This window comes from Haemaphysalis longicornis, unplaced genomic scaffold, assembly GCF_048455015.1.
Source record: "Haemaphysalis longicornis isolate Haplotype H1 unplaced genomic scaffold, Haemaphysalis longicornis Haplotype H1 scaffold_1, whole genome shotgun sequence".
Lineage (NCBI taxonomy): Eukaryota > Metazoa > Arthropoda > Arachnida > Ixodida > Ixodidae > Haemaphysalis > Haemaphysalis longicornis.
In genome coordinates this window covers 153,809,343-153,835,343 of record NW_027526203.1, presented here as the reverse complement: position 1 = coordinate 153,835,343, position 26,001 = coordinate 153,809,343, and the positions used below count along the sequence as shown (strand labels likewise).

General features: G+C 46.9%; 1 protein-coding gene across 2 annotated transcripts; it reads right to left on the bottom strand.

Moving 5' to 3' along the window:
* Positions 1-4,053: 4,053 nt before the first annotated feature.
* On the bottom strand, positions 4,054-22,999 carry LOC144138065 (RNA pseudouridylate synthase domain-containing protein 1-like). 2 transcript variants are annotated; one of them, XM_077670144.1, is made up of 3 exons: positions 22,348-22,999; positions 19,386-19,628; positions 4,054-4,911 (listed from the first exon to the last, which is right to left on the bottom strand). In XM_077670144.1, exons 1-3 carry the CDS (start codon positions 22,816-22,818, stop codon positions 4,534-4,536), a joined length of 1,092 nt encoding a protein of 363 aa, XP_077526270.1. In that variant the 5' UTR covers positions 22,819-22,999; the 3' UTR covers positions 4,054-4,533. The 2 variants fall into 2 exon arrangements, with proteins under 2 accessions (XP_077526270.1, XP_077526280.1); XM_077670154.1 differs by having other exon boundaries at positions 4,058-4,911; positions 22,435-22,993.
* Between the last annotated feature and the right edge of the window lie 3,002 nt (positions 23,000-26,001).

The following is a 26,001-nucleotide window of genomic DNA, read 5'->3' as shown; positions in this document are numbered from 1 at the left end:
GGCAAGCACAATGCACTGATCTAGGTCTATATTGAATGTAATAAAGATGATAGTCTTTCTTGGGCTACTTAACCCCAAAAAATTTTGGTCTCTCTGTGACTCGATTCAGCCACCCGGCCAAAATGAAACAGAAGTTGCAAAATAGTCTTATATACCCAAAGCCAAATGTAAACGCCTAAGTCCGGTGGTAATATTCATACCTGTCAGCATTGCTGAACAAGAACAAGACATTATCAGGGGTGAGACAGCCGAACCAGATTTGGGAGCAATTTTTGGAGCAGCGAAATCTCGATTTTGGAGCAGAAGAACCTTGATTTGGAGTAGAATGATGACATTATTTACGTCACCTTAGGAGCCTAAAAAATCAAACTTTTGGCAACTCAGGGAGGTGGGGAAGTGCACTTTTTAATCGGTTTTGAACGTACGCAACACTGAAACCGTCTTTCGATAGAGTTTTTCTACCAGAGTATCAAAAGGTACGAACTGCACTACATCTTTACCAACCATTTTTAAATTCCACCCGCCGCGGTGGCTCAGTGGCTAAGGCGTTGCGCTGCTGAGCACGAGGTCGCGGGTTCGATTCCCGGCTGCGGCAGCCGCTTTTCTGATGGAGGCAAAAAGCAAAAACGCCCATATGTACCGAGATTTTGGCGCACGTTAAAGATCCCCAGGTGGTCAAAAATAATCCGGAGCCCTCCACTACGGCGCGCCTCATTGCCTGCGGTGCGTCGGCGCGTTAAACCCTACAATCAAACATCAACATCAATTTTTAAATTCTTAGGCTCTATGCATGGATAGCGTGGAGCGCCGTTGAGAATATCGAATTGAAAAACTGAACAATTGTAAGGCATTTTTACTATCATGTCAATGCCTAAATTATTATTCGTGTATTCCCAGACTCGGCTTTACGCACAAGTGTAGAGTCACAGCAAAAGTTGCGCCACAGAACAGGGAGGATTTTGTTGCGCACAGCGAGGTGACAGTCGTCGCACCCTACCAGCGCCCCCCAATTTCAATTACCAAGGTGCACGTTCACGATCGTAATTTGAGTAAAGTTGGTATGTTTAGCCACCTCCCTTTTGGAATTAAATTTCACTTCAGATAGATTAGCCTTTATTACTAGCGTGCAATAAGAGCCCGTCCCGTTATCGGACACTGGTTGAACATTTTGCGGCGATGTAGCCTGCACCGCCACTTCTGCAGTGTCGATCGTCCCATTCCCGCCGCTCGCTGTCAAAGGCAGCAATAACTCGGCGTTTTATAACACCGCAGCGACTCCGAAATTTCACTTCAAGCACGCACCGCTCCTCACACTCAAAGCCGAAACACGGCGAATTCACGGGCCCCACGCTGTTTTAGGATGAACTATCGCGCAACTTCCCGCAACAGATCAAACAACAAAATGTAAACCCAGCCACCCCCACAACCAAAACAACGGTAGAAATCAGCGAAGAGCACTCTGCCTGAAACACGAGCAACTGCTTTGCCCGGCGGCCATGTTTTCCAATCTTCACCACACCAAGCTGGCGGCGCCCAGTGATGTCGTTCCGGAGATACAGCGCTCCGAAGGTAGTCGTTTTTTCATCAACTTGCACAAGTAGTTTGTCGCCTCAGTACACATAGGTATTTTTTCTACAGGACATTGCAATGGTTTTCGATGGGAAAAAGTTTAAAAACTCACAGAATATAACGTGTGCAACCCGACATTGTGACTTTCGAAAAAACTATCTCGGGGGACAAATATGAGCAATCAATCAAACCTTTACAAACAACATCACCCTGGGGGTGCTGGAAAATTATGCCGTCAGTAAGCATTTTTCCCCACTCAAACTGGCGGGAGCAGTTAAACTCCTTGGCTCTCAGACTGTTTTGGAGCAGTTTGGCGCAATTTTTGCGAATTTCAAGCTTTTGGAGCAGCAGGAAAACACATTTGTATCAAAACTGCGCAATATGCGCAGCTGTCTCACCCCTGCATTATGTAAATGTGAAGCAAAAAATCAATACATGAATGATATTTGCAGTGTTCCTTTACTAATAATTCATGAATGCTTGATTTTATGAAATACTACATCCACTGCAGAAAAAGAATTTACTCCGTCGCCTGCTGTTGCCCACGCCAATATAGCTCCTGGTGGCATTTTAAGAAATCAAACGGCAACAGCAACGAAAAAGTAACTAGATAGGTTCCACGTTCTGCTTGGAACACACGTGGAGTAGGGCAACGTGGTTCTATAAACGTTGGAGTAGGGCGCCTCGATTAGGCTGCCTCCGGGCAGCGCTGGCATCGAGGCACCCGCACTAGAGCAGTGGAACGCGGCAAGTTTACATTGACTTGAGAAAACCTCTAGCGTGTTTATCTTGGAAGGAGCGAGACAGGAAAGGAACAGCATGAGAGGTGAGAGGAAAAGAGAGGGGAGGCATTTACTTGGTAGGGGCGCCGTCAACTATCGCCTGTTGTCGACATTTGCAACGAAGTGAAGCAGATACGCGGCCAATTTTTTTGTCCCGTTCCACTTTTCCCCTTGAGTTTTCTTTATATACGAGAGTAATTTCTTATAGTGCAATCCTTTTATAGTTACCTGTTCTTTTTCTTCGTCCTTGTGTAACTCATGTCATATCTTGCTTTGCTGTAATGGTGTATGCCATAGTGTTGTCATATTTCCCTTTTTAAATGCAGAGCATTTCTTAGCCTCGCCTCTTCCTGCGTCGGACGGGGTCAACAGCTCCGCGTCCGCAGCAGGTGCGCCTCTCCTTCCCTCCTCTCTCTCAACAGCAGCTGGCGCGCGCATGCGTCGTAGTCAGCCCGTTCGCTCCGTCGCGGTCTCGGCGTAACAGGTGCGTGATAGCAGCGCAGTGGGGCGTGGAAGAGCGCGCGCTGCTTGCGCATGCGCGCTCTCCCCCCCGTACTGCTCTCCCTCTACTGCGCGCGCTGCAAATATAGCGGCTAGCGGTCGCTCGTGTTTCAGTCACTGCGTTGCTCCTTCCTTCCTTGGTTGACGCTTGCTTAATCTTGAGCCCTGACAGCTCGGCATAATCATGACAGTTGAATACAGATCACTCCGCACATTGGGAGACCTTAAGTATGTAATTTGAAAATTTTGTTCCTAGTTTATGAGTGGCTTCTAAGGCACGGTAGAAGCTGCGACATGTCTTCTTTAAACAGGTATTTTTTGTCACTGAATTCGAGATTGAGCACTGGTCATGTACCTGCACAACTTTATTTCACAGCGGTGTGCAATTCGCAGAGTAGTTTAGAAAGCTGATGCCTGCCACATGCTCAAGATGCAAGGTTGAAACTGAAGCAAAAAAAAAAAAAAAAGAAAAGAAGAGAAGGGACTGCTTTTGTCACATAATGAATCCACTACAAATATGTTTCAATTTTTTTCAATGTGTTTCAATGTTTCAATATGCAAGCCTGACATAATGTGCTATAGTAATAAAAAAATTGAGTGGTTTTCGCAATATTATGCTAGGCAGTGCCCTTTTTGAGGCTAATACAAAGAGGTGCGACAATAATTGGAACTCTTTAAAAATTTTTCCTGAACGAACCGCCGCTCTGTTCGCGCTGAAACTTCACACGAAGGTCGCATTTTGTGGTCTATTTTGTTTGACACCAGGGACAACGACGGTACTTACCTGTTTATTCTGAAAATAAATGAAAACGATTTTCGCCTATGGGAAAATGGCGGCTGATTTGGATGTGCGAGCCAGTGCAGGTTGATGTTGGAACGACGGTGCCACCTGGGGTATGCAGAGCGAAACACTTGCTTGGGATTCAGGGTAGGAAGGGCCCAAATGGTGCAGCAGACGATCAGAAAATGCACCTAGGGAGGACCCAAATGAGCTAGCAGACAATCAGATAACCCGCTTTCCCATTTTCTGATCATCTGATACACCATGTGGCTCCTTCCTACCGTGAACCCACAACGTGCGCTTCGCTCTGCATACCCCAGGTGGCGCCATCATTCCAACACCAACTTGCACTGGCTTGCACGTCCAAATCAGCCGCCATTTTCACATAGGGAAAATCGCTTTTATTTATTTTCAGAATGAACAGGTAAGTACCGTCGTTGTTCCCGGTCACAAACAAAATAGACCACAAAATGCAACCTTCGTGTGAAGTTTAAGCATGAACAGAGCGGCGGTTCATTCAGGAAAATTTTTTAAAGTGTTCTTATTATCATCGCACCACCCTGTACAGTAGCCGATAGATTTTTCAGACATGGAGAGGAACGAAAAATAGTGCGAATAAAAGAGCAGTCCGAAAAATTCCTTGAGCCATTACTCCTATAGGACAACTGGCAATTTCTTGGGAAAGTCCGAAATATCCAGCAAGTCCGAATTTTCGGAGTCTGAAAAAAATGGTTGGCTACTGTACTCGAACATGGGGCTTGAAGAGCAAAAGCACCACTTGGGCTACCATCTAGACCATGTGGGCACCGCAGGCCAGGCAGGGCTTCCTCGGAAAGTGGCTTGGCAGCACAGTCGTTTATGCGGACAGTGGTGGAGACTAAACCTGCGCAATACTTAACCTCAGGCTCTTTCTTCAATCTGATCTGCTTGCAGCGGTCGCACAAACATCCTCCAAGGCAGAAAGAGCCCCGGGCACTCAAACTGCTCAAACACTCGGTCCACAGTCACGAGATCCGAACCATCACTCCCGACGGCATCATCACCGGGGCCGCAGTCCCTCCAAGCTGGCAGCCGACAGAATGGGTGCTCTCCACCAGTGTCCACGTTGATCGCCTCCAGGTGTGTGGGCAGCCGCAGCGCCCAGGCATGCAGGTACATGCGATCATGCTGGACAGCGTCCGCCCCACCATACGTGGTGTCGCCCACCACAGGGTGGCCCAGGGCAGCACAGTGCACCCGCAGCTGATGTCGGCGACCCGTCAGCAAGCTCAGCGCAACCTGCAAGTGACCAGCACAGCAATCACGCATCCACTAACAGGAGGCTCGGCAGTTGCGCTCTGTCAGCCGTTTCCGCTTCCGATGTGTGCATGTGCATGTGTGTTTTTTTGCACAGTCTTTCACTACGAAACGAGACCAACTTGTGCAGTCTAAGTGCTGCCAAATTCATTCATTATATCCACAGTTTGTAATAGGTGAAATCTGCAGATCATTACTTAGAAAGTAAGTTTTATTTCCAAAACATCAATGATGAATGCTTCCTTCAACAGTGAGCACAAATGTGACAAGAAAAATGGCCAACCAACGACAGAAGAGCACTACTACTTCTGTCATACGAGGTAGCACTACAAGGCAGGCCCTGTAGCAAGCTCACAGAGACATTATGCCTTTTTTGAGGCCTCCAAAATGGGGAGGGGAGGGAGGAAGTTTTGTAACATGGGCTGTTGGGTGGTTGAATTTGACTCTCAATAAAATGACCACTACAAACGCAAGAGTTCTGCTTCAGCTCTCAGGCTTCCATGCCGTCACTCATGAAAACAGGAAGCACAAAGTTTACAATTACAAAAAAACCTTGTAAACTGCCGTGACATATCCACAGCAACTTGGTGATCAAGCTCATACGAAAGTGCACTTCTCTTCAAAGCCCACACATCCGGGTATCCCACCGTTAAGGCAGATGTGGAAACCGCAGTGACTGAAAGCACTGGAAAATTTACATCGATAGAAACAAATACTAATAATTCTATTTGTACTCAAATTGGGCCGCCTTGGCTATACCATCAGGTGACCGACAACAGGCCACTAACACGACTGCACAATCAATCCACCGGACATTCTGACACGCTTTTCCCGGTCGCACAAGAACTGGTGGTTGATTCTCAACCCCAGCTGGTGCAGGCATTTGTGGACGCTGGGGCCAAGGACGACATGGTGACCACAACACTGCAATGTCCTTCCCACCCAGAGGCCTGTCAAACGTGCTTCTACGAAACACGCTGCACCTTGCCGTCTATGCTGGCCGAGCTTACAGCCACCCGGGATGGCTTGCAAGCACTAACTCCTGCTCTTCATCAAGCCCCTGGAGGTACTACTTTACAAATTTATACAGACTCCACAGTGGCCATACGTTATTTACGTCGAATAAATAACAACTGATCTATCTCGAGGGACATTCATGATATACTGGATACGCACCGCTGCCCTCTGCGGCTCTTGTGGGTCCGGCAAAATACGTTCCCTGCTCACATTGCAACGGATGATGCCTGCCACCCTGCATTTGTTCCAGGACCATTGCCTTTAGTGACAGTAGATTCCCCAGGAAAGTTTCTCCAAAAGAAAGATCTTCGTCGCGCTACATGAGCTCTAATTCTACCGTGTGGAATAGACCTCCCTAGTAGACCCGCTCGCTGGGAGGAGGTCTTGTTGCGAAGACTTCGTGTTGGTTTAGCCCTCTCTCCCGCTGTTACCCAGGAGTGGCCACCACGCTACCATGCCCCATTCACACAGAACTGCCCCTTTTGCACGACTCCTGCCGAAGATGCGGACACAGAACATTAGCTCTGGATGTGTCCTTCATTGGAAGCAGCCAGAACACGACACGTTCGAGGCACAGGCCTCCACCCTGGCAGACCACCTGACCTTCATCGGTGGATGTGGGGACCCCACCACCACTCCCTCCTTGCGTTTCCTCACAAAATGGGAGTTCAATTATACTTGTAACATAGTATTTATGCCATCGGGTATACTATCGCAATTTAAAATAAAAAAATCGGGCGAAGCCAGGTGTTTGACATCGCAAAAAGCGCCCATATCAATAAGGCCCATATCCAACCTTAGAAGCATCTGATGAGTTTAAAGTGGCCATGCAGACAAAATACATAATTGTTTTATTCAAAAGATTTCATGTTTTATAGTGCCCCCAGCGCTTGTCTGGCAGCAAATGATGTCATATTCACTGAGAAATGAATCAGCTTAGGTTGAAATCTTGGTTCTCCCGCCAAAATGTGTGTTTTCACAACGTCAACAATGAAGTCATACGTGCGTGCATTCAAACGGACTTCCACTGCGTCATTCGGCTTTGCCGCCTTGCTTCCAGTCAGTCCTCCCAGATGGCGCTACCATACTTAGCCACGGACCGTTTGTCCGCCGTTGCTTTGGTTTTGACCGTATTTGCACCTGGCTTGTTTTTGTTGCTGTAGAAAGTAATCGTTTTGTGAAACATGGGGTATCCTCAACAAACAGGGTCACATAAGACGTCACGCCAATCGGCCAGTGCCGTGTAAGACAACCCCAAAGTGGCAGACTGCTGTGCATCTAAAACAAGCATAGTGCACCCAGTAACAACAGCAGTGCGCATCAGTATCTCTATGCTTACGTGTACTTTCGTAACTTTCATTGTTTACCGCAACGTTCTTACTGGTGCAAAATGAATATACATTACATTTAAGCGCAAATAGCTCATTCGGCAAGTTTATAAGCCATGGCTAATTTGTGTTTGCTTCTGCCGCCATTAGCCAATCACACAGCTGGGCACATATGACAACATAGGTTCTGTGGGAAATGAGCTAGTGGGTCGCATGGCCATTCTTTTTTTTTCCCTAATTATATATCTTATTTGAGCGAAGCGTTCGTTGAAAGTGGTGTCAGTATGACTTTAATGAGGCAATCTTTTGAATGAACCAAACTTGTGTTTTGTCTGCATGGCCCCTATAAGTAGTTGTTAGTGCATATAAGAACCCAACACATCTTCTTAACGCTTCGTTTCACCGCACATATTCGCACACAACACCAACTAAGCATTACAGCCACCGAAGCAAACATGACTAAAACAACTGAAGGTTGTGTAGTCCAATGCACCAGGCCATTCCAGTAACGAGGGGAGTGCCAAGTGGTGGCACCACCTGTCCAGCTGTCTGATCCCTATTAACTTTGTGTGTTGAGCCCTTTGACCCAAAATGGCGCCCTGGGGGCACGGGACCATTCAAAGGGAGTCTCCACACTGTACAGCGGTGCTGGTATCGAGGCAACCTACTGTATTTTGCAAGAAATCGCTATCTGTTGAGGTGTACTGTACAAGAGGAAAAATGCCAGCTTCATGTTTTGGAAGTCACTAGTTCGAATCTCCCCGGGGGCGTTCTCTCACTTTTTTTTTCTGATGTTCAACTTTTATAATCCCTCTCTCTTTGTCTACTGCCGTTGACACTTTTGCACACTAAAAACGAATATTTAAGTAGAAGAAACGCCCCTGACTCACGCCGCTGTTGATTCTAGCCATCCAGCTTCAGTTATTCACACTGAGAGCAACCCAGAGGTGACACGGCAGCAGGCGCCGTGTCTTCGCTCCATGTAGTTCACCCCCACGAACATACAGCGTCCTGCCGCAGAAGATTTTCCGCCGCGCGAACTTCGTTCCGGGAGTTTAACGCACACAGCCGACACGAGGTGATAAGCTGTTGTCGGGGCCTGTCGGCAGCTACGCAGTGCATGGAATTGATTCGGTTCAAACCAGTTCGTTCGTTAAAAAAAAAAAAAGCTAGTCGCTGTTGCCAATATTTCGCTCACCGGTAAGAAAAAGAAAGGAAAAAAGGGGCTACACTTGGCAAAATGGATAAAAACAAGGTTGCAACACTGAGTCTCAACGTCAGTGAAGACACGACTCCAGAAAAGACACTACAATGCCTTCGTCACTGAATGACCTTTTACATAGGCAGGCATCTTTATTTATGTAAATATTTGGTGCGGGCACCTTGTTAACAAAAAACAATAATAATAAAATTCGGGATATGAACTTCGATAATACGCACTGAAACTGAATTTTTGCACGCTGGATGGCATGTTTTTGCGCTTTTCATTACAACAGCTTTTGGTATTGTTTTGTTTTCTTCTCTCACAAATGCAAGGTGGTTCAATCAGCACAGCCAATATGCCCATCTAGCACTCAACATTGCTGTTTGTGTACCTATTTCCTAGCTCACAGCTTCACGACGACACCTCGCGATGCCTGTGTTTACCTTTCACCGCACGACTGTAGGCGTGTCTCAGCCGCTCACAGTGAAGCAATAATGGTTGCGTCGATTCCCTAACCCCGTTTCGCACAAGTTTTGAGTTTTTGAAGAAAGGCACTACTTCAAGCCCCTCGAATGCGTGCCCCGTCTCCTCACAGGCAGCCATGGGAGAATCTACCAGTCGCGCACACTCGATTCCAGAGTCTAATGTCCGTTCCTGCTGGCCGTAATGGCCGCCCTTTCATCCAGTTTTAGTTTGGAAAAGAGCAATTTTTGATATTCATTTGCAATGCAGTGGCGCATATTTGGCCCTCCAGTATCTTTTAAAGTAATACTACCCGAATACGCAAACAGTTTTCAAGATTTTTTTTTTGCACATTGTATTGTCATCCAACACCAGCCACTCGCTAATTTATCCTTCCGGCACCCTATATGTCCGCACGTATCGATGACGCCCACAAAGTTAGCCCGATTTTCGCTTGAACAAAACAATATCGGAACTCACCCCTGGTATTGGCAGTCAATGAATGGAATTCTTTACCTACTAACTTAGTGGAACAAACAGACACATCTTGTTTTCAGATCGTGCTTCTCGCATTTTTAACAATTCAAAATAATCTGTAACTTGTTTTATCATGCATGTCTATTTTTTCTAGGCTGTGTGTGTGTTCCTGCTAGTACAATACCATATTTCTTGTTTCTTTTTCAATTTTTGCTTTTGGCTACAATGTCTAGTGCTGTATATTAAAATTGTCTTGTATAGGTTGTATTCACCGGCGTAGCACACGTGTAGGCAACCCTGCGCTGCCATGTCTGTGCCGCAGCATCTGTGTTACTTCGGGCTCCACAAACGGTGCTCCACTGAACACAAAGTAATATATCGTTGCCAAATACTGTTCCGTGAAGCACCCTATGATCTACCTCTCACCAGAAATGATCGAAATTGTCGCACGACTAGGTAGAGCGGTAAAAACTTTGGAGCCTTGCAGCAGTGTCATGATGGACCAAGTTGCGCGTGTATGCTACTGAAGGTCCACACTCCTTTAAAAGAGCCATGAAGATAAAACACAAGTTTGTGTTAGTCGAAAGGTTTCGTGTTTTATAGTGCCCCCAGCGCTTGTCCGAATGTAAATGATGCTTTATTCACTGAGAAAGTAATTATTTAAGTAAAAATTTTGATTTTCCCACTAAAACGTGCGTTTTCGTGGTTTGCAATGACATCACAGGGCCTTGTTTACCGTTAGTGAACCTAGATGGTGCCACCACACCGCGGCATGCCCTTTTCTGCCTTTGGTTTGTTTGTGACCGTATTTGTACCTGGCTTGTTTTGTTCATGGGGACAATCGTTTCGTGAAACATGGTGCTCGCTCGACAAATACGGTCACGTAAGACATCGTCGCTTGCGTCAGTGGGCCAGTGTCGTCTGAAACTAGCCCAAAGCCCTGCAGTGCTGTGCAGCTAAACGCAGTACTAACAGCAGTACGCATCGGTACTTCTATGCTTACGTGTGCTTTCGTAACTTCCAGTGTTTGTCCCACCATTCTTAGGGCTTTAAAAAGAATGTGCCCCAAATTCAAGCTCAAATACATAGCTCGTTCTCCAAGCTCATAAGCTCAGCCTAATTTGCGTTTGCTTTTGCCGCCCTGTGCCAATCGCAGAGCTGTCTGGTATGACATCATAGGTTCAGTTGCGGGAAATGAGCTAGTGGGTCGCATGGCCATTCCCTTTTTTCCTAATTATGTAGCTTATTTGAGCGAAGTTTGCATTAAAAGTGGTGTCAGTATGATTCTAACGAGGCAATCTTTTGAAACAACCAAACTTGTGTTTTCTCTTCATGGCTCCTTTAAGTTCTGTAACCTGTTCAAGGACAACAACAGAAATATTGTTGTCGCCAATTTTACTGTGCGGAAACCAAACTCAAGTGTTTCCTTCGAAGGGCGCTTGCAATACACCAGCACTTGTGTCAACTTGGGAGTGTGAGCGTGCAAGCACGGCACGGCTCGGAAGACAGCCTCACATACACTAGCTGCGATGCTACCATCATACATAAAGATTGGCATACATGTGAAGCATTTCTTTAAAAGCATTCATTGATTTCTGTACTCAACCATGCATTAGAGAGCCCTTGTGCCAACACCCACGTAAGGCCCCTTAGTTATTACCTTAGTAATAACCAAGGAGGTTAAAAAAAATTGCAATTTTTTTTAACCTCCTTGGTAATAACTAAGGTAGCAACATTCTGTGATCTCACTGCTTTTCACCCTCACTCGCGCTCCTTCCCTTCTCCGTGTTTTGCGATTTTCTTTCTCACCGCCCAGTGCTGCCCGCCATGGGCCAGCAGAAATGTTACGTGGTAGCCCTCCGCCTTTATTATTATTTTTTTTTTGCCTCTTTCGCGGTGGGTTGTGACGGTGCCGGATTGAACTCTTTTGTTACCACGCCTATTCAAATCGATCACCAGTGATCGATGCTTTATATTGTTGATTTCGACATGTTTTAGTCATTTTTTTGTATACCTAATGCGCCGCAATGGTTAGTCTAGGCACTGCCCTTCTAGAATCAGTTTAAATTTTTCCGCTCCGGCGACAGTGACATTTTTGACGGCGTTTTTTGCCAGCTTAGCTGTGTGTGTTTTTGCAAAATGGGGCGTGGCTGCTGCACTTGACAAAAAAGCATGCCACTCATGGTTATGCTGCATTACCGTCAATTTTTTTAAATCAAAAGCTCCTAGCAAGTCAAATACCAAATTATGTTGTCAGCTTTGTAATCCAACACCGTTGAGGGGTTTAATTAATAATTACCTGAAAATGACCCCACCTACTTGCTAGTGATCTTTGGTTCAGAAAAAGGGTAGCTTTTCTGCCTTCTGCCAAAGCTTATTTCTGAAGGTCCCCCGCATGTCTAACCAGTAGACCTTGCATTTCCAGCCAGTTTCCGTCAGTTTCGGTTTTGCTCTTGCATTGCGAAATTCATATTTGGCGCTACTATGCAGTTACCCAACTTCAAGCCGATTTGCCAAGGCGCCTTCATCACCCGCTACTGCTCCTCGGAAAAAGCATGTCGCTCGCGATTCCGCTTCACCAACGTCTTACTTCTGTGATAACAGCTTCAGCTGAAAGTCGAAACATAACACCAAATAGTCGGATATCAGTTCAGACGAGGAGAACGCTTCCAGTTGGCCTTGAACACCGCCAGCTGTTCACTGGCAAGTTTCGTTTCCGTATGAGGGTATTTCCGGACGTCTAGTGTTGCTTCTTAGTAGAACTGTCTATTGGAGCACTGCACGGGCCCGGGCCGGGCCAAAAGCCTGGGCCCGACCCGGCCCGCAGGCCAGGCCGGGCCGCCCGAAGTCAATTATTGGCGGGCCCGGGCCGGGCCCGGGTTCGACGCCGTGGGCCCAGGCCGGGCTCGGGCTTGAATTCATAGGCACGGCCGTTTATAAGTCTGGCGTGAAGTGTAAAAAAGAGCATCAAAATGAATATTCTTAGTTTATTTTTGCACGCTTCTTGATGTTAGTTGTACACATTGTTTTAAAAGCGTGTTTTGCTAGGTCTGATGGTCACTATACTGCAATTTTAATGACATTTCATGTACTGCATCAAAATTTTATATTTTGGTGTATAACATACCAAAGGAATGCCCTAGCGGGAAAGGAATTAATTCAGACAGCCTGGAGCTGTGCATCTATGCTGTACACGTGTGTTTTAGATGTCACACCAATAGAAATTCGGCTGACGTGGCTGGGAATCAAACTCGCGGGCTAGAGAAACACCACCGCTTAAAAACCACTGCAGGTGAAATATTTCAACGCACGTACATACTCGTGGACTCAAATGTGGATAAAAAAATTTCAGCAATACCAACTTGTGGCCGGGACAACCACGTGAAGTTGCCAAGAGTCTGGCCATCAAAGGTATTGCTGTCTCTCGTGTAAGAATACGAGCTATTATTACGCCGATGTGGCATGATCTGCAGACGGTGCAAGCTAAACTACGTGCACTTTTGAACCGTTATTTTTTGCATTTCAGTTCATGACATGCTTGTGCAGACTAGATGCTCTGTCTGATCGCCCGCTACGAAGACACTGAACCAAATATAATAAACAAATTTTCTTCAGCGTCAGAAACAGGGCCTGGTCACACACGCGCAGGCCCTCCCTAGGCCAGAAAATAAATTACCGGGCCCGGGCCGGGCTTCGGCTTGAGATGACCGGCCTGAGCTGGGCTCGGGCCAGGCTCACTAATGAATGCCCTGGGCCCGGGTTGGGCTCGGGCTTCGCAAAGCAGGCTCAAGCCGGGCTCGGGCCTTAAAATCAGGCCCGTGCAGTGCTCTACTGTCTATTCTGACAGTCTCCAACGGGCTTGATATTGTTTATTTTCGAAAATGTTACGTGGCGCTGTGTGTAGGAGGCTCAAGTGCTGAACTCTCTTCATAGCGCGACCTCTGCTGGGTGAAAGCTTGCAGGACGATTCTAGCGCATCGCACCTTATTCCTGCAAGGAGTCAGAAGATTATACTAAACTACAGGTGAAAGATCTGACAGGTATGACGGTCAGAACATCAACAATCATCCACAACTGAGTTTGGTTTTCAACTCCCCAAGTGTATTTCCTCGCATCGCTTGCTTGCCTTGAATCTTGTGCTGGCTGTAATCATTGACAAGGTGTTTTTACATCATGTAGCGACTAATTGGTCACAATGGTGTCTTTAATAATGTCAAACAACCAGATTTCTACCAGAGAACCATCCAAAATTGCGAATTTTTGAAATAAAATAGAGGTTGGGCTTTGCCACAAGCCGCGGTCACCACGCGTGCTAGCATTTTCTTTGATCGCTGACAAATTGTTCCGAGCGAATCAATTTTTTTTCTAATACAGGTTTTTCAAGCGTTTACCTACAAAATGTATAGTCTAAATTTTTTCTGCTACTGGTGGTTTATTATACACAACTTCCTCTTTTATATTTTCTTCGACGCCTGGACAAAAATTTTGAAATTTACATTTTTTTGCAATCATTAATTAGGAAAACGTTATTAAAACTGGTGTCGTTGAAAAGGGCGTAGAATCATTTGCATTTTATGTCACTGCAATATGTGCCTAACCAATATGTTTAGCCCAGAAAAAATGTTTTCTTAGACCCCTGAAAATCGGTCAATTTCACACGGTAACGAAAGAGTTAAAAACAGCACCATATCTGTCCCTGCAGCCTCAGATCCTACCTTACCGGAGCAGCAGCGGATGAAAACCTAAGAGTTAGCTGCTCATTTCGAAGAAGCGTCACATTGGTGTCGCTTTATGTCGCTTCATGATGCTGATGTGTTGTGCCTACGGCTGCTCGAATAGGGTCAGGGATGGCAAAAGACTTTTCGTAATTCCGTCCGGGAAACGCGATGCAGGAAGGAGAAAAGTTTGGTTGCATAGAATTGGATAAGCGTACTTCAAGCCACCACCATACCTTTGCGAGGTATTAGCACTTTTTGTTCTCAGTTTGATTGATTGATTGTGGAATTTAACGCACCGACACAACACAGGCAATGAGGCGCGCCATAGTGGAGGGCTCCAGATTAATTTTGATCACCTGGGGATCTTTAACGTGTGCCGAAATCTCGAACACACGGGCGTTTTCACTTTTCACCTCCATCAGAAAAGCGGCCGCCACGGCCGGGAATCAAACCCGGGTCCTCATGCTCAGCAGCACAACGCCTTAGCAACTGAGCCACCGCGGCAAGTCTTGTTCTCACTTTGTTAAATTCTGCGCACATTTGAGCGGTCACTCACGAAGAAATGCGTATTCGCTCTGCAACGATCGCCCCCCCCCCTTCGTTCTGAGTAGCCATTACGCACAGCGGACAGCTCAACATGTCGTAAGCTTTTATTTAGACCTGAGCCCACGTATTTGTTGTGTACACGCTTACTTCCTGGCTTAATTATCAGCCATGTTGTTGGCTGTAAAATGCATCAAATAAGCCAACCAGCACGCCTTAGAATCATAACAACCACTAGCCGAGGCATATGCAGTGGATAATGCCCTCCGCATCACCGCGGACGCTCAAATGTGATGTGCTTCTCCTCCACCTTTAGCACTTGCCTGGCTCGTGCCTGTATCGTAAGAGGCATGTTCGTACCAGGCTAAAGGTCGGCTGATTCGGGACTGTGCCTGCAAGCAGTTGGTGCTTACAGCAACACATCACCAACAAGAACTTGCCAGTGTGTCAGTGTCAGTCTGCAAGCGCTCTGCGAACATGCTCATGAAGTAATAAACGTTTCAGCACAAAAAGGGTGAATTCAGTATAGAAATCATTGCCCAAACATACAAAAATAGACTTAAAAAAAAAACATGCGCTATCAGGGATTCGAACTTGTGAATTGCAAAACAATGCACCCAGTACTCCCGACTCCTCGGCCCCATGCCAGCACTGCCAGGGGTGGAAATACTATGCCATATATAATGTATACCCAGTTTACATTTTTATTTAGTTTCAGGATCCCAAGCAGCTTCGATACCTATTTCATGACTAGCGCTTGTGCAGTAAGCGTCCCTTAAATTTCCACAAATATCTTGTCTCTAGAGACTACATTCATTAGGTGGAAAAAGCGTTCACAGATGTGTGGTCGTGCTCCTGACCGCTGTGCTAGTTCACCAAGCGCAAGAAGTGCTTCCCATGCATTGGTTTTACGCTGTACATTAAAAGTTTCGGTTGATTTTAATTCCTTGGTACCTATATTAACTTCTCTGACTCTTCTTCCGCCTTCAATTGGCCTTAGATTTTTCTACTAGTGTACCAGCAAGTAAAGCATCACATATGTGCTTGTGTGGTGAGACTATGACTTATAGTTTGATACAGTTTACAAACTAATAACAAACTAGAGACCCATTCTTCCAGGCACACACGTGTCGTGGCTTAGTTTCAACTGAGCGAACGAATTACAACGACCCGCCGGCGGCCGGCCGACTAAACGATGTGACGACTGATTCTATCGGAGGTTCGGCCAACCATGCAGTAGCACAGTCAAGCAAGCCAAGCCATCTTGTTTTGATGTCATACGAAACGTCATAGGAAATTGGCAAGGAAGATGCAGAGAGGAAGACAGCATTTTCGAATTGATTTTTCTACAGAATAAAGTCATGTAAATGCAGCGAGAGAGGACGAAACATGGCCTAGAGACTCCAGACAACAATTTGTGCTAGTAATCCTGCAATGTTTACAAATCATTTCAGTGTCCCTTAAAGGCCACCTAATGTAGTGACTGTGCCATTGACGTAAGTTGGATTCTCAATTTCTGATATCGCTTTGTTAAATTCGCGCTTGTTTGAGCGGGCACTTGAAATGCATATTTGCAGCACAACGGTTGTGCACCCCTGTTCCGTGTATGCACAGTGCACTGTTCATTACGTCTTAATGTTTGCTTTATACGTGAGGCCATGCATTTGCTGTGTTGTGGTGTTGTGTTTTATGGCACATAAGCAACTAAGGCTATCATGCGCCAAACAGAAGGTTTTGTGTTTTGTTTTGTGAATAATGACTCACTATTTTAATACATTAAAGGGACACTGAAGTGAATTTGTCAAGCTCCCGTTTTTGCTTGCACTGCGTAGACTGGCTCAAATTAGCACACTTTTCATCGTTTATTCGGTTGACAAATCGGTAATTATTTTACAAAGCGCGAAAGAAGAAAAACTACCATGCGCGGTTTGCGGCGGCCGCACCAACTAAAGCTGTGACGTTAGGAGGAGCGGGCACCGTGATTGGACGATGCCCAAAGTGAGCAACCAAACAAGTTTCGGTTTCGGTTTCGGTTCTGTAAAACACAACCGTTGGCGTTATTGGATGGGCATTCTCAATAACTCAGTAATCATCGTACCGCGCTTCTGCCATGTTGTCAGCTGTAAAAATGCATAAAGATAAGCCTCCTAGGACGGATTGGAATCGTAGCATTCACTAGCCGAAACCTACGCAGTGCATGAACACCCTCCGCGTACCCGCAGACGCCCAAATGTCATGCGCTTTTCCCCCATATTTGGAGCTTGCCTCCCTCATGCCTGTGTCGTAAAAAGCGTGTTCGCACCAGGCCAAGGGTCTGTTCATTCTGGCCTGTGCCCACTGCCTGCAAGCAGTCGGTGCTTATGGCAACAGCACGCCAACGAGAACTCGCTAGCGCGCCAGTGCCAGCCTGCGCGCGTTTTGTGAACTAGTTCGTGGAGCCATGAACGTTGCGGCCCAAAAAAAGGTGAACTCAATATAGAAAACATCAGCGGAAAACTAAAAAGTTAACTTACAAAAAAAAAAAAAGCACGTACCCGCGAGGATTCGAACTCGTGACTTGCAAAATACTTGCGGTGGCATACCTAGCAACCCAGATCGCTCGGCCACGGAGCGGGCTCGGCTGGCATTGGTAATATAGGGTATATATTGTACAACCAGTTTACACTTTTCTTTAGTTTTGGCATTTCAAGCAGCTTAGGTGACTATTGTTGTATTGCGCTCGTGCAGTAAGCGTCGCCCGAGTTTCCACAATAGCTCACGTCTAGCAATTGCATTTCGTAGACGGAAAAGCGTTCGCAGATGCGTAGTCGTGCTGCTGCCCGCTGTGCTTGTTCGCCCAGCGCAAAAAAGCGCACGCTAGTTTTACGCTGTACGGTGAAAATATCAGTTGATTTTATTTCCTTAGTACCTATATTGACTTCGCTGACTCTTCTGCCGCCTTCAAGAGGCCTTATATTTTCCTACTGGCATACCAGTCAGCGAAGCGTCGCATGTGCGCTTGTGCAGCGCTTGTGTGAAGCGACCTTGACTTGGAGCTAGATACAGTGTACAAACTAACCAAGTAAAGAAAGGCAAATTCTACCATTCACAAACGTTTCCTGGCTTCGTTTCAACTGAGCGAACGAATTGCGACGACCCGTCGGCGGCCGGCGGACGAAACGCTGGGCCGACTGACTCTGTCTGAAGGCCGGGGAGCCGTGCAGTAACGCAGCCAATTGCCAGCTTATCCCCTCCTGACGTCACACGAAAACGCCGCAGAAAATGGGCGAGCGTAAAGAGAGGAGGACAGCATTTTCGAATTAGTTTTTCTACTAAATAAAATCGCGTAAACGCGCCCCGGGAGGTCGAAACATGGCCTGGGGACTCCGGACTACAATTTGCGCAAGTAATCCCGCAATGTTTACATATCACTTCAGTGTCCCTTTAAAGCTTGTTTAGGAGTGTTGCTTCTTTTAAAAAACTGAAAATGGAGGAACTTTTAACAAGGGCATCCTCTTCTAAAAGTAAACTGGGGTGAAATGGAATGTGTTCATTGTAGAACAGCCTCAAATGTTTTTTTTTTTTTTTTTCTCATGACCTCAAATTTCGCCCATGAGAGTAAGATGTGGCTTACTGTTAGCTCTTGGTCGCATTCCTCACATCTCGGTTTATCTTGTTTCATAAGAAGAAAGTTATGCGTCAGATGTGTATGTCCAATGGGTAGACAACATAAAATAACTTTTCTCAGGCGTCCTTCATGTCTGCTTGATTCCCACTCTGCTATAGTGGGTTTGTTGGTTTCTTATCCCATGAGGACTGCCATTTTTCTGTCAGTTTATTCCGTATGAATTGCATACAGTCGCTATGAGGAATCAGTACTTGTTTTTGTCGTTTCGTTACCAGCCTGTGCAGCACATGCATCGGCTCTCTCATTTCCATTGATTCCAACATGGCTAGGTACCCAGCACAACCTAATTTCCTGTCCTTGCATTTTGACTGTTACTAAATTGTGTATTGTGTCTCCTATTAAAGGTTGAGCTGCATTTTTGTAATGTAGCGCTGTGATTGCGCTGAGACTGCCTGCGTAGATAACACTTTTCAGAATTTGTTCCTTCACTATTCTTCCTACAACCACAACAATGGCGTAAGATTCTGCTGTGAAAACTGAGGCGCACTGAGGCAGCCTGATCAGCCTCTCCCATTTCCCTTGTATTACTGCACCCCCAACATAGCATGATGTTTTGGAACCGTCTGTGTAAAGAGACGTGTATCCGTTGTATTTTTCATTAAGTGCCAAAAAAACTCCTGTAAGATATGTTCACGTGGTGTGTGCTTTTTCTTAAAATGCGTCAGTGTAAAATCACGTACAGCAGGGAAAGTATACCAAGGTGGTAGTTGGTTTGTTCTTTGGGCAGTCCCAGGTAATGTGTCCAGCATACTCAGCTCTTGGCATTTCTCTTGGCATTACCGAATTTCGTGTCAGGGTGTGGGCTGTTCTACACATATGTAGTGCGTGCATTGGGGCATACCAAACCGTGCTATACAGAAACTACATAGCACATAAAGAATGCAGCACAATCAGACTTTACTCAAGCTCCAACTGTAGAAACTTGAACGGGACATGCAAGAACGTATTTTTGCGTGTCCCTCTCAAGTAAAACGTATTTAGTACATCAAAGTTAACAGAAAAATGTACAGAAAATTTAGCAAGCTGGGAAAAAGATTCACCTGAGATGCGGGGCGTGCGTGGAAATACCCCCGACGCAGCAGCAGCACACGCGTCCGGGCCTCCCTGGGGCTGACGCAGTGGTCCTCGTTGGCCGTGCACATCTTGTGTTGGTGCCCGTCCCGACTGTCTTCTCCCACAGCCAGGTCCACCTCGATGCCATTGTTGGGGGCCAGGGGCACGTGTCCCTCGAGCAGTGCCACGTAGCATTTGCGAGCTGGCCGCAAGGGGGGCCCAAACACCTCCTGCAAGGCACACACGTGGTGAACCACAAAGCTCTGTTCCCGGCCCATTTCTAGGCCCACACTCACCACGGTCTATCTGAGGAGCAGTCCGGTATTCATCTCTCACAAGTACTCCTACCGAGAGAAGGCTACTCAGACTACCCGCGGACATCTGCGGCTAGCGTGATAATCCAAGGTCCCCACTTTTTCAATAGCAGTACACAATCCCCCACAGGGACTGCAATTGGTTTCAATGGACCGTTTTCCCGTAGCGTAGCCCTCTTGCGACAGCTGCCCGAACCACACTTGGGTGACTATAAAAGAACACGCCCCCTTTTTTTCCGCCTGCCCTGCGTGGTTTTTGTGGCAGAGAAATTTTTCCATGGCAGCCATGGCAGCCATGGCAGCACCTACCTGTTGGCTGCTTTCAGGGCTTAGAAAACGGAGTAGCACTTAGCATAGCAGGCTTGGCGTTCGCAACTGGTAATCCAATATGGCGTCATTCTGTTTACATTTTGCCCCCCAATAATGGCAGATCGACCGCTGAGAGCAAGAGTAGGGCATGCGCAGCGCGCTACTGGGAAAAGGTCCATTGCTAACTGGCCACAGCCAGGTCAGAGTGGCATCATTCCCTGTACACTGTACTGAACCTGCTGATTTTTTAAACCTTTCCAGTGTCTCAAACAGCAAAAAAAAAAAAAAAAAACCTTTCCATAACAAACCAAGAAAGACACAAGAGAAACTAAGCTGCTGCCCCATACCAGAGACATAGCTGGTTACAAGCTGTGAAGACACTTGTTTTAGTGCCAGCATGCCACAAGTGTAAGCGTTTTCAGCATAAGTGAGTTGTACGCATTTATCCTGCACGCAAAGTGTATAGGTTGCACTATCTGAAAAGCCACGCACCACACGTGCAATTTTTGCACAAACCAATATCCCATCTTTTCCATTCCCATTTACTTGAACACCACCGCTCGATGTGACGTTACCTGCTATGCGACCAGTGTACAGTTCTGCCCAAGCTGCTTTAAATCCCTGACTGCGTTTTCACATGAACCATTTACAAGTGAAACTGCGTTAAACACCTTGCCACTCGCCTGCTCAATTCCTGTCAAAAGCTAGCAATACCAGGAGTATTCAAGTTTTACAGGGCATTATTGCTCAATTAAGAGAAGACATCCCAGTGCTCCAGGCGCTGATGTCCCAACAACGACACCCCTGCTCTAAACACGCCCATTCACACAGTCGTTTTTATTCACCCCCCAGAAGATTGTAATGATGTACACAAACACACAGTGCCTATAAGCTCTCAAGCGCAACGAGGCACTGCGAGACTTCCGACATTTTTGCATATCAATCATTCTGAGCAGAGGTTACACTGTTTGACATGACTTGGGTGCCTTGCTGTTTTGTGCACTCTGCCTTCGATACAAGTCCTTGTTCTGTAACTGCTTTATTGTACAATGGAAGTTTATTTTTCTGTTCTCGTGCCGTTGTGGACGAACGAAACGTGAAAGCGAGAATACGAACTAGAACACAGAAATTGTGCGATTTCTTTGCATGCAAGTCAAACTGATGCATGCTTTAATTACAGTAACAAATTAGAAAAATGTGGCTTTCCAAATATACCAATAGCATGCCATTATTGGACCTCCACGAGGAATATTTTGCTATTTCGCACATTCTGGTTCATACTTTCGTGTTCGCATTTCACTTGTCCATGACTGTACACAATTCTACACCCACTGCGACATGTGAAAAGTTTTTAAACATTGTTATCCAAAACTTCCAATGCCCTCTATTCTTTAGCAGCAATGAAAGTGTAGCCGGTTGGTGTGGTTGCATTCTTCTAACAGTGCCAAGACAACGGGGACAGAGAAAGAAGGACGAATACAGGTGCTGTATTTGCCCTTCTTTCTTTGACCCTGCATTTTATCCGTTTCTTTCTCTGTCTTCGGCGCCTGTCTTTGTCCCCGTTGTCTTGGTGCTGTTAGAAGAATGCCTCTATTCTTACTATTGCCAGGTCAGTGAATAGATGCTGAAACTGGTGGGGAATTCAAGAGGCCAAACAAGAGAATATGTTTGATAAAATGGAATATATGAAAGCCTGGCCGTCTATAAATGGGGCTTGGCAATTTTGGTGAAGCTTTCTAAACAGGTGCTGCGCTGCCTAAGAGCAGGTGCAGAAAATACTAATGCAATTGCTAAATGCAGCTGTCAGCTGCCTCGTTTCAAGCCAAACTGCAGCATTCACCGGCACGATCATCCACATTTGATATTCTATATTTAATATTTGGCATGACATTCCGCACCAAAGGCCACGTGAAAGCACAATTACATGCTGTGACGTTGGAACAGTCAGCGCAAAAATGCACGTAATGTTATGCTACCTCACCAAGCTGACTACATCTCTGCACGAAAGGTTTTATAAGTCGCGCACAAACAGCCTGGAATTCCTTTGGTTATTATTATTGAAGGGGGAGGGAAGGGGGGGGGGTTGCAGAACAGCTTACTCTTGCACTTTTTTTAACGGAATTCACAGTTAAATATGCGTACAACAGAGAACCACCCCACTTTCGAATTGGTGATGCCTGTTTTCGGACGACAGCTGGTTCCCGTTGAACGGCGTGTTTTCGATGGAAGTCAGTGTTACTAAGAAAACGCTGAACTTGGTCTTACGGAACAAATTTGTCACGCCGTGGTGGAGGGGGCTACCCTGTTGCTTCTGTCCCTACCAGACCTTAAGTTCCCCTCCACACTCTGCTTTCGACGCCGGCGATCTTGGGTACCGAGTGGAGCTGCTTTGGCGAACCCTCTTGGCCACTACCTGCGCAGCGCTGGCCGCGCGCCGAGTGAGCGCCAGGCACAGGACCCCGCTGGTGGCGAAGTCCAGGCGGTGGCAGAAGCGGAAGCCGTGCTGCACCGCCGGGTCGACGAGCTCGGGCAGCTGACGGCGCAGCAGTGTCTCCACGGTCACCGGGTGCTCGAGCGTCTTCTGCGTGTTGATGACCAGGTCAGCCGGCTTCTCTACCACCAGGAAGTGCGCGCTCCGGTGCAGCACGCGGATGGCTCCGTCGCCGCCACCGCGCACGATCTCGGCCGCACGGCCTTCGTCTGTCGGCTCGACGGCAGTGACGACTGCACGCGAAGGCCCATCACCGCTGTCAGTAACCATACCGGAGCCGGTAATCACCACGCCGGTGCAACACATGCGACAAAAAATTAAAAACTAGTAAAACTTCACATCAGCCGACATTTCGCGCGAACCGAACCATCTGTTTCGAAAACGGCGAGCTACACGACTAGTGGAGAGAACACCATGGATGGCCTTTTACGCACCAGCGAAGCCGGAAAGCAACAAGAGAAACAGTTCGCGGCCATGTTAGATAGGGCAGCGGAGGATGGAGCCTGAAGGGCAGCTTCATTTTGCCGCGAATTTGCTGCTTAGGTGACGGAAAATGCAGCACCGTAAGCCTGACAGTACAATTTCTTTACTGCTACAAGTTCGTATTTGCGTATTTTATTCCCTTTCATTTCTTTGCTTTTTTTATGCTACACCGTGTTTGGGTATCTTTCTTCGCCTTCGTTTTGTCCGCTCGTGCAGTGAATTGCGTCAGCATGCAGACTGGCACACAGCTTTCCTTGAATCAATTTTGAGCAGTTACTAGCTACTAGTTACGCATTGCCGGTAGGGTTACTTTCTTCAGCAACTTGTAACTGTGCACTACTTACTTTCCATTTAAAGGAGCGTGTAACTGTCACATATACTTTTTTGCGTAGTTATACTCCGTACGTTACAGCAGGTTACAGTTACTTCCATTTATAAAAAATATCCAACACTCATTAAAACCGACGTACGGTTCGCGCTTTCCAGTTTTTCAGACTTTCTTCTTCCCCATATCCCCTCCACCTTTCACCTTTCCGCAACACGGCTCCCCTTGCACTTCCTCCCTACAGAAGATTGAGGTGGGGGGTCAGTCTTCGAGGTGTTCTATCACAACTTTTCCTTCGTCCTGAGTCGAGTGGGAACAACAAAAAAGAAACTGGGAATTATCCCTCCCCCTTGTAAAGAAAGACCACCGTAGAGTGGCCCAACGATCGAGAACGGGGCACCCGTAATGACACCAAGGGTGCATCAACCAAGAAGTTGATGAAATAAAATGAGGCGAACACAACGATTGTTGGCGTTGGGATTATTGATTGTGCCTCCTTTTAGGTTCCCTTCGTCTGGGATTTTACTACGTGCAGTGTTGACTACCCGCATGCCTTCGTACGTTTCTAAAAAGTACATTTAAATCTGGATGTAACGTAGTTGACAAAATTTTGCAATTTTTCGTTATATGCAGGTTTTCGTTACATGCAGGTTTCGAATTAAGGCTCGCGGGAATGAAACAGAAACGAAGCCAAAATGCTAGACATCAGTGAAGGTAAACTCACCCTTCATGGATTTATTTCAGAGTGAAAAACTGCGCGCCTGCTGCTTTCGCACTAACTTAGGCCTGCACGGGGCTCCAAAGAAAGGTCGCTTACCCCCATTATTAACGAACTTAAGTATGTATTACTTTTGCAATTTGACACTTTTCGGTGCCTTAACGGTAACCAAACGTGGGCTGTAATTAGGGCGCCTTTTTGCGAACTTGATGCTCTTTACCGCACCCAAAATTGCTGACAGCTAGGGTGCTACCTAAGATACTCTACCAGGCGACGACATTCTCCTTTCTCGCCGTCGGAGACGCCATTTTAAATTGTGAGCTTGTCTTGAAAAGCCAAATTTTCGTTTTCTGGCAGCAGAACTCATCACCGCGGCGAACCGATACCGCAGATAGCAGTGTACGGAGACACGCGACTAAACACCGGCAGAAAGGCCTAGAAGCACAAAACTGAAGTTTCGAACCGAATCGCGTGGAAACGCGCGGTCGTTTGCGGTACAGGCGAAAAAAAAAATAGTGTCCTTGCATTCTGTGAAGAAGGTTGTCCTGCGAAGCTGGACGCTCGCCTCACGGAGCGGGCAAAACAAAACACGTTTGTTTGCAATTTCCTATAAGCAAACTTCGCATCCAATCACAAACCTTAGGACTCGACCTCTATTCTAGCGGGCTGCCTGTTTCCCTTTCACGGCGTGGGGATTGCACTGTCTGTGTAACACACCAACCCAAACCGCTCGACCACTGAGGACACCGGACAGGTCGCAGTGGGCCGTTTGGCGTCCACGTTTAAACCTCCCGCCAGCATAACGGACTTGATCACACCCGGTTATGTCCACGTGCTTAGACGTCAAAGACACCGGTGAAAGTGTAGCTTTCAAACTCTTCAAGCTGAACAAGAAATACTCGCCCACATCTGCGTTCCAAGCGGGCAAGTGATGTTCATCGAGGAATTCGCAGCTACTCGACGAGCAGGAACTTCCGCTGCAACGGTGGCGGCAGCGGCTTTCCGTTGCTTTCGCGTCCGTTCGCGCTTCTGTTCGGGCCGACACTCCTCCAGCTTCCGCTCTTCTTCCTCCGAATGAACGACATGCGTCTTTCCCATAGCGAATTAAATCCTGGGAGGACTCCATCGCACAAACATGTGGCTGTCGGTTTCCCTCCCGCGTCCGAAATCCTAACCGCTCTCTCCCATTCCCAAAACCTCTAAAACCCAAACCCAAATCCCTTGCAAACTAAAGCTGCTCGTGACTGGTCGCATCCCCAACCCGTGCACGCATACACCAACAACCAATGATGGGCGCGTGCTTAGGCGTGAGGAGGAGGAGAAGGAAAAACTTTATTGTTAGCCTGGTGATGTGGGAGTGGTTCCTCAGTCAAGGAGACCATGGGACGACCGTGCTGTCTCAGCCCTGGACACCAGGAGTTGCTGTGCATCCAAGCCGGCGATGGTCGTCAGGTTCTCCAACAGCTCAGGGAGGGAAGTGCCATGCGTAAAGGTGGGAGGGCTAAGTTGTGTGCGCACCCCAAGATCATGTGATGAGGGTACATGGGTTAGGGCAGAATTTACATGTGGCATGGTATTGGGTCGGGTACATCCGATGTAGCCAAGTTGGGTGAGGAAAGGTGTTTGTTTGAAGCCTCCGGAGTATTACTTCTGTTTTAGTCAAATGCGGGCGAGGAGGGGGAAAATGTCTTGACGTGCGGTAATGTTGGGTGATGTCTTGAAATGTGAGCAGGGGAACGAGACTCGGTGTTTTCTCAGAGGCCTGCGAGGACAGTTCGCATGCTTGTCTATGGGCAAAATTATTGCCCGTTAGTGAGGAGTGTCCCGGGGTCCACACAATGTCGATCTCCCGGTTTGGGCGTGTTGAGCCAGGAGGTTCCACGTAGTTGAGGCCACGCAACCTGAAATTTCTCGGTTTCAGTTTTTATGCTGTAAAGAATACCTATTGGCCCACTAATTACGA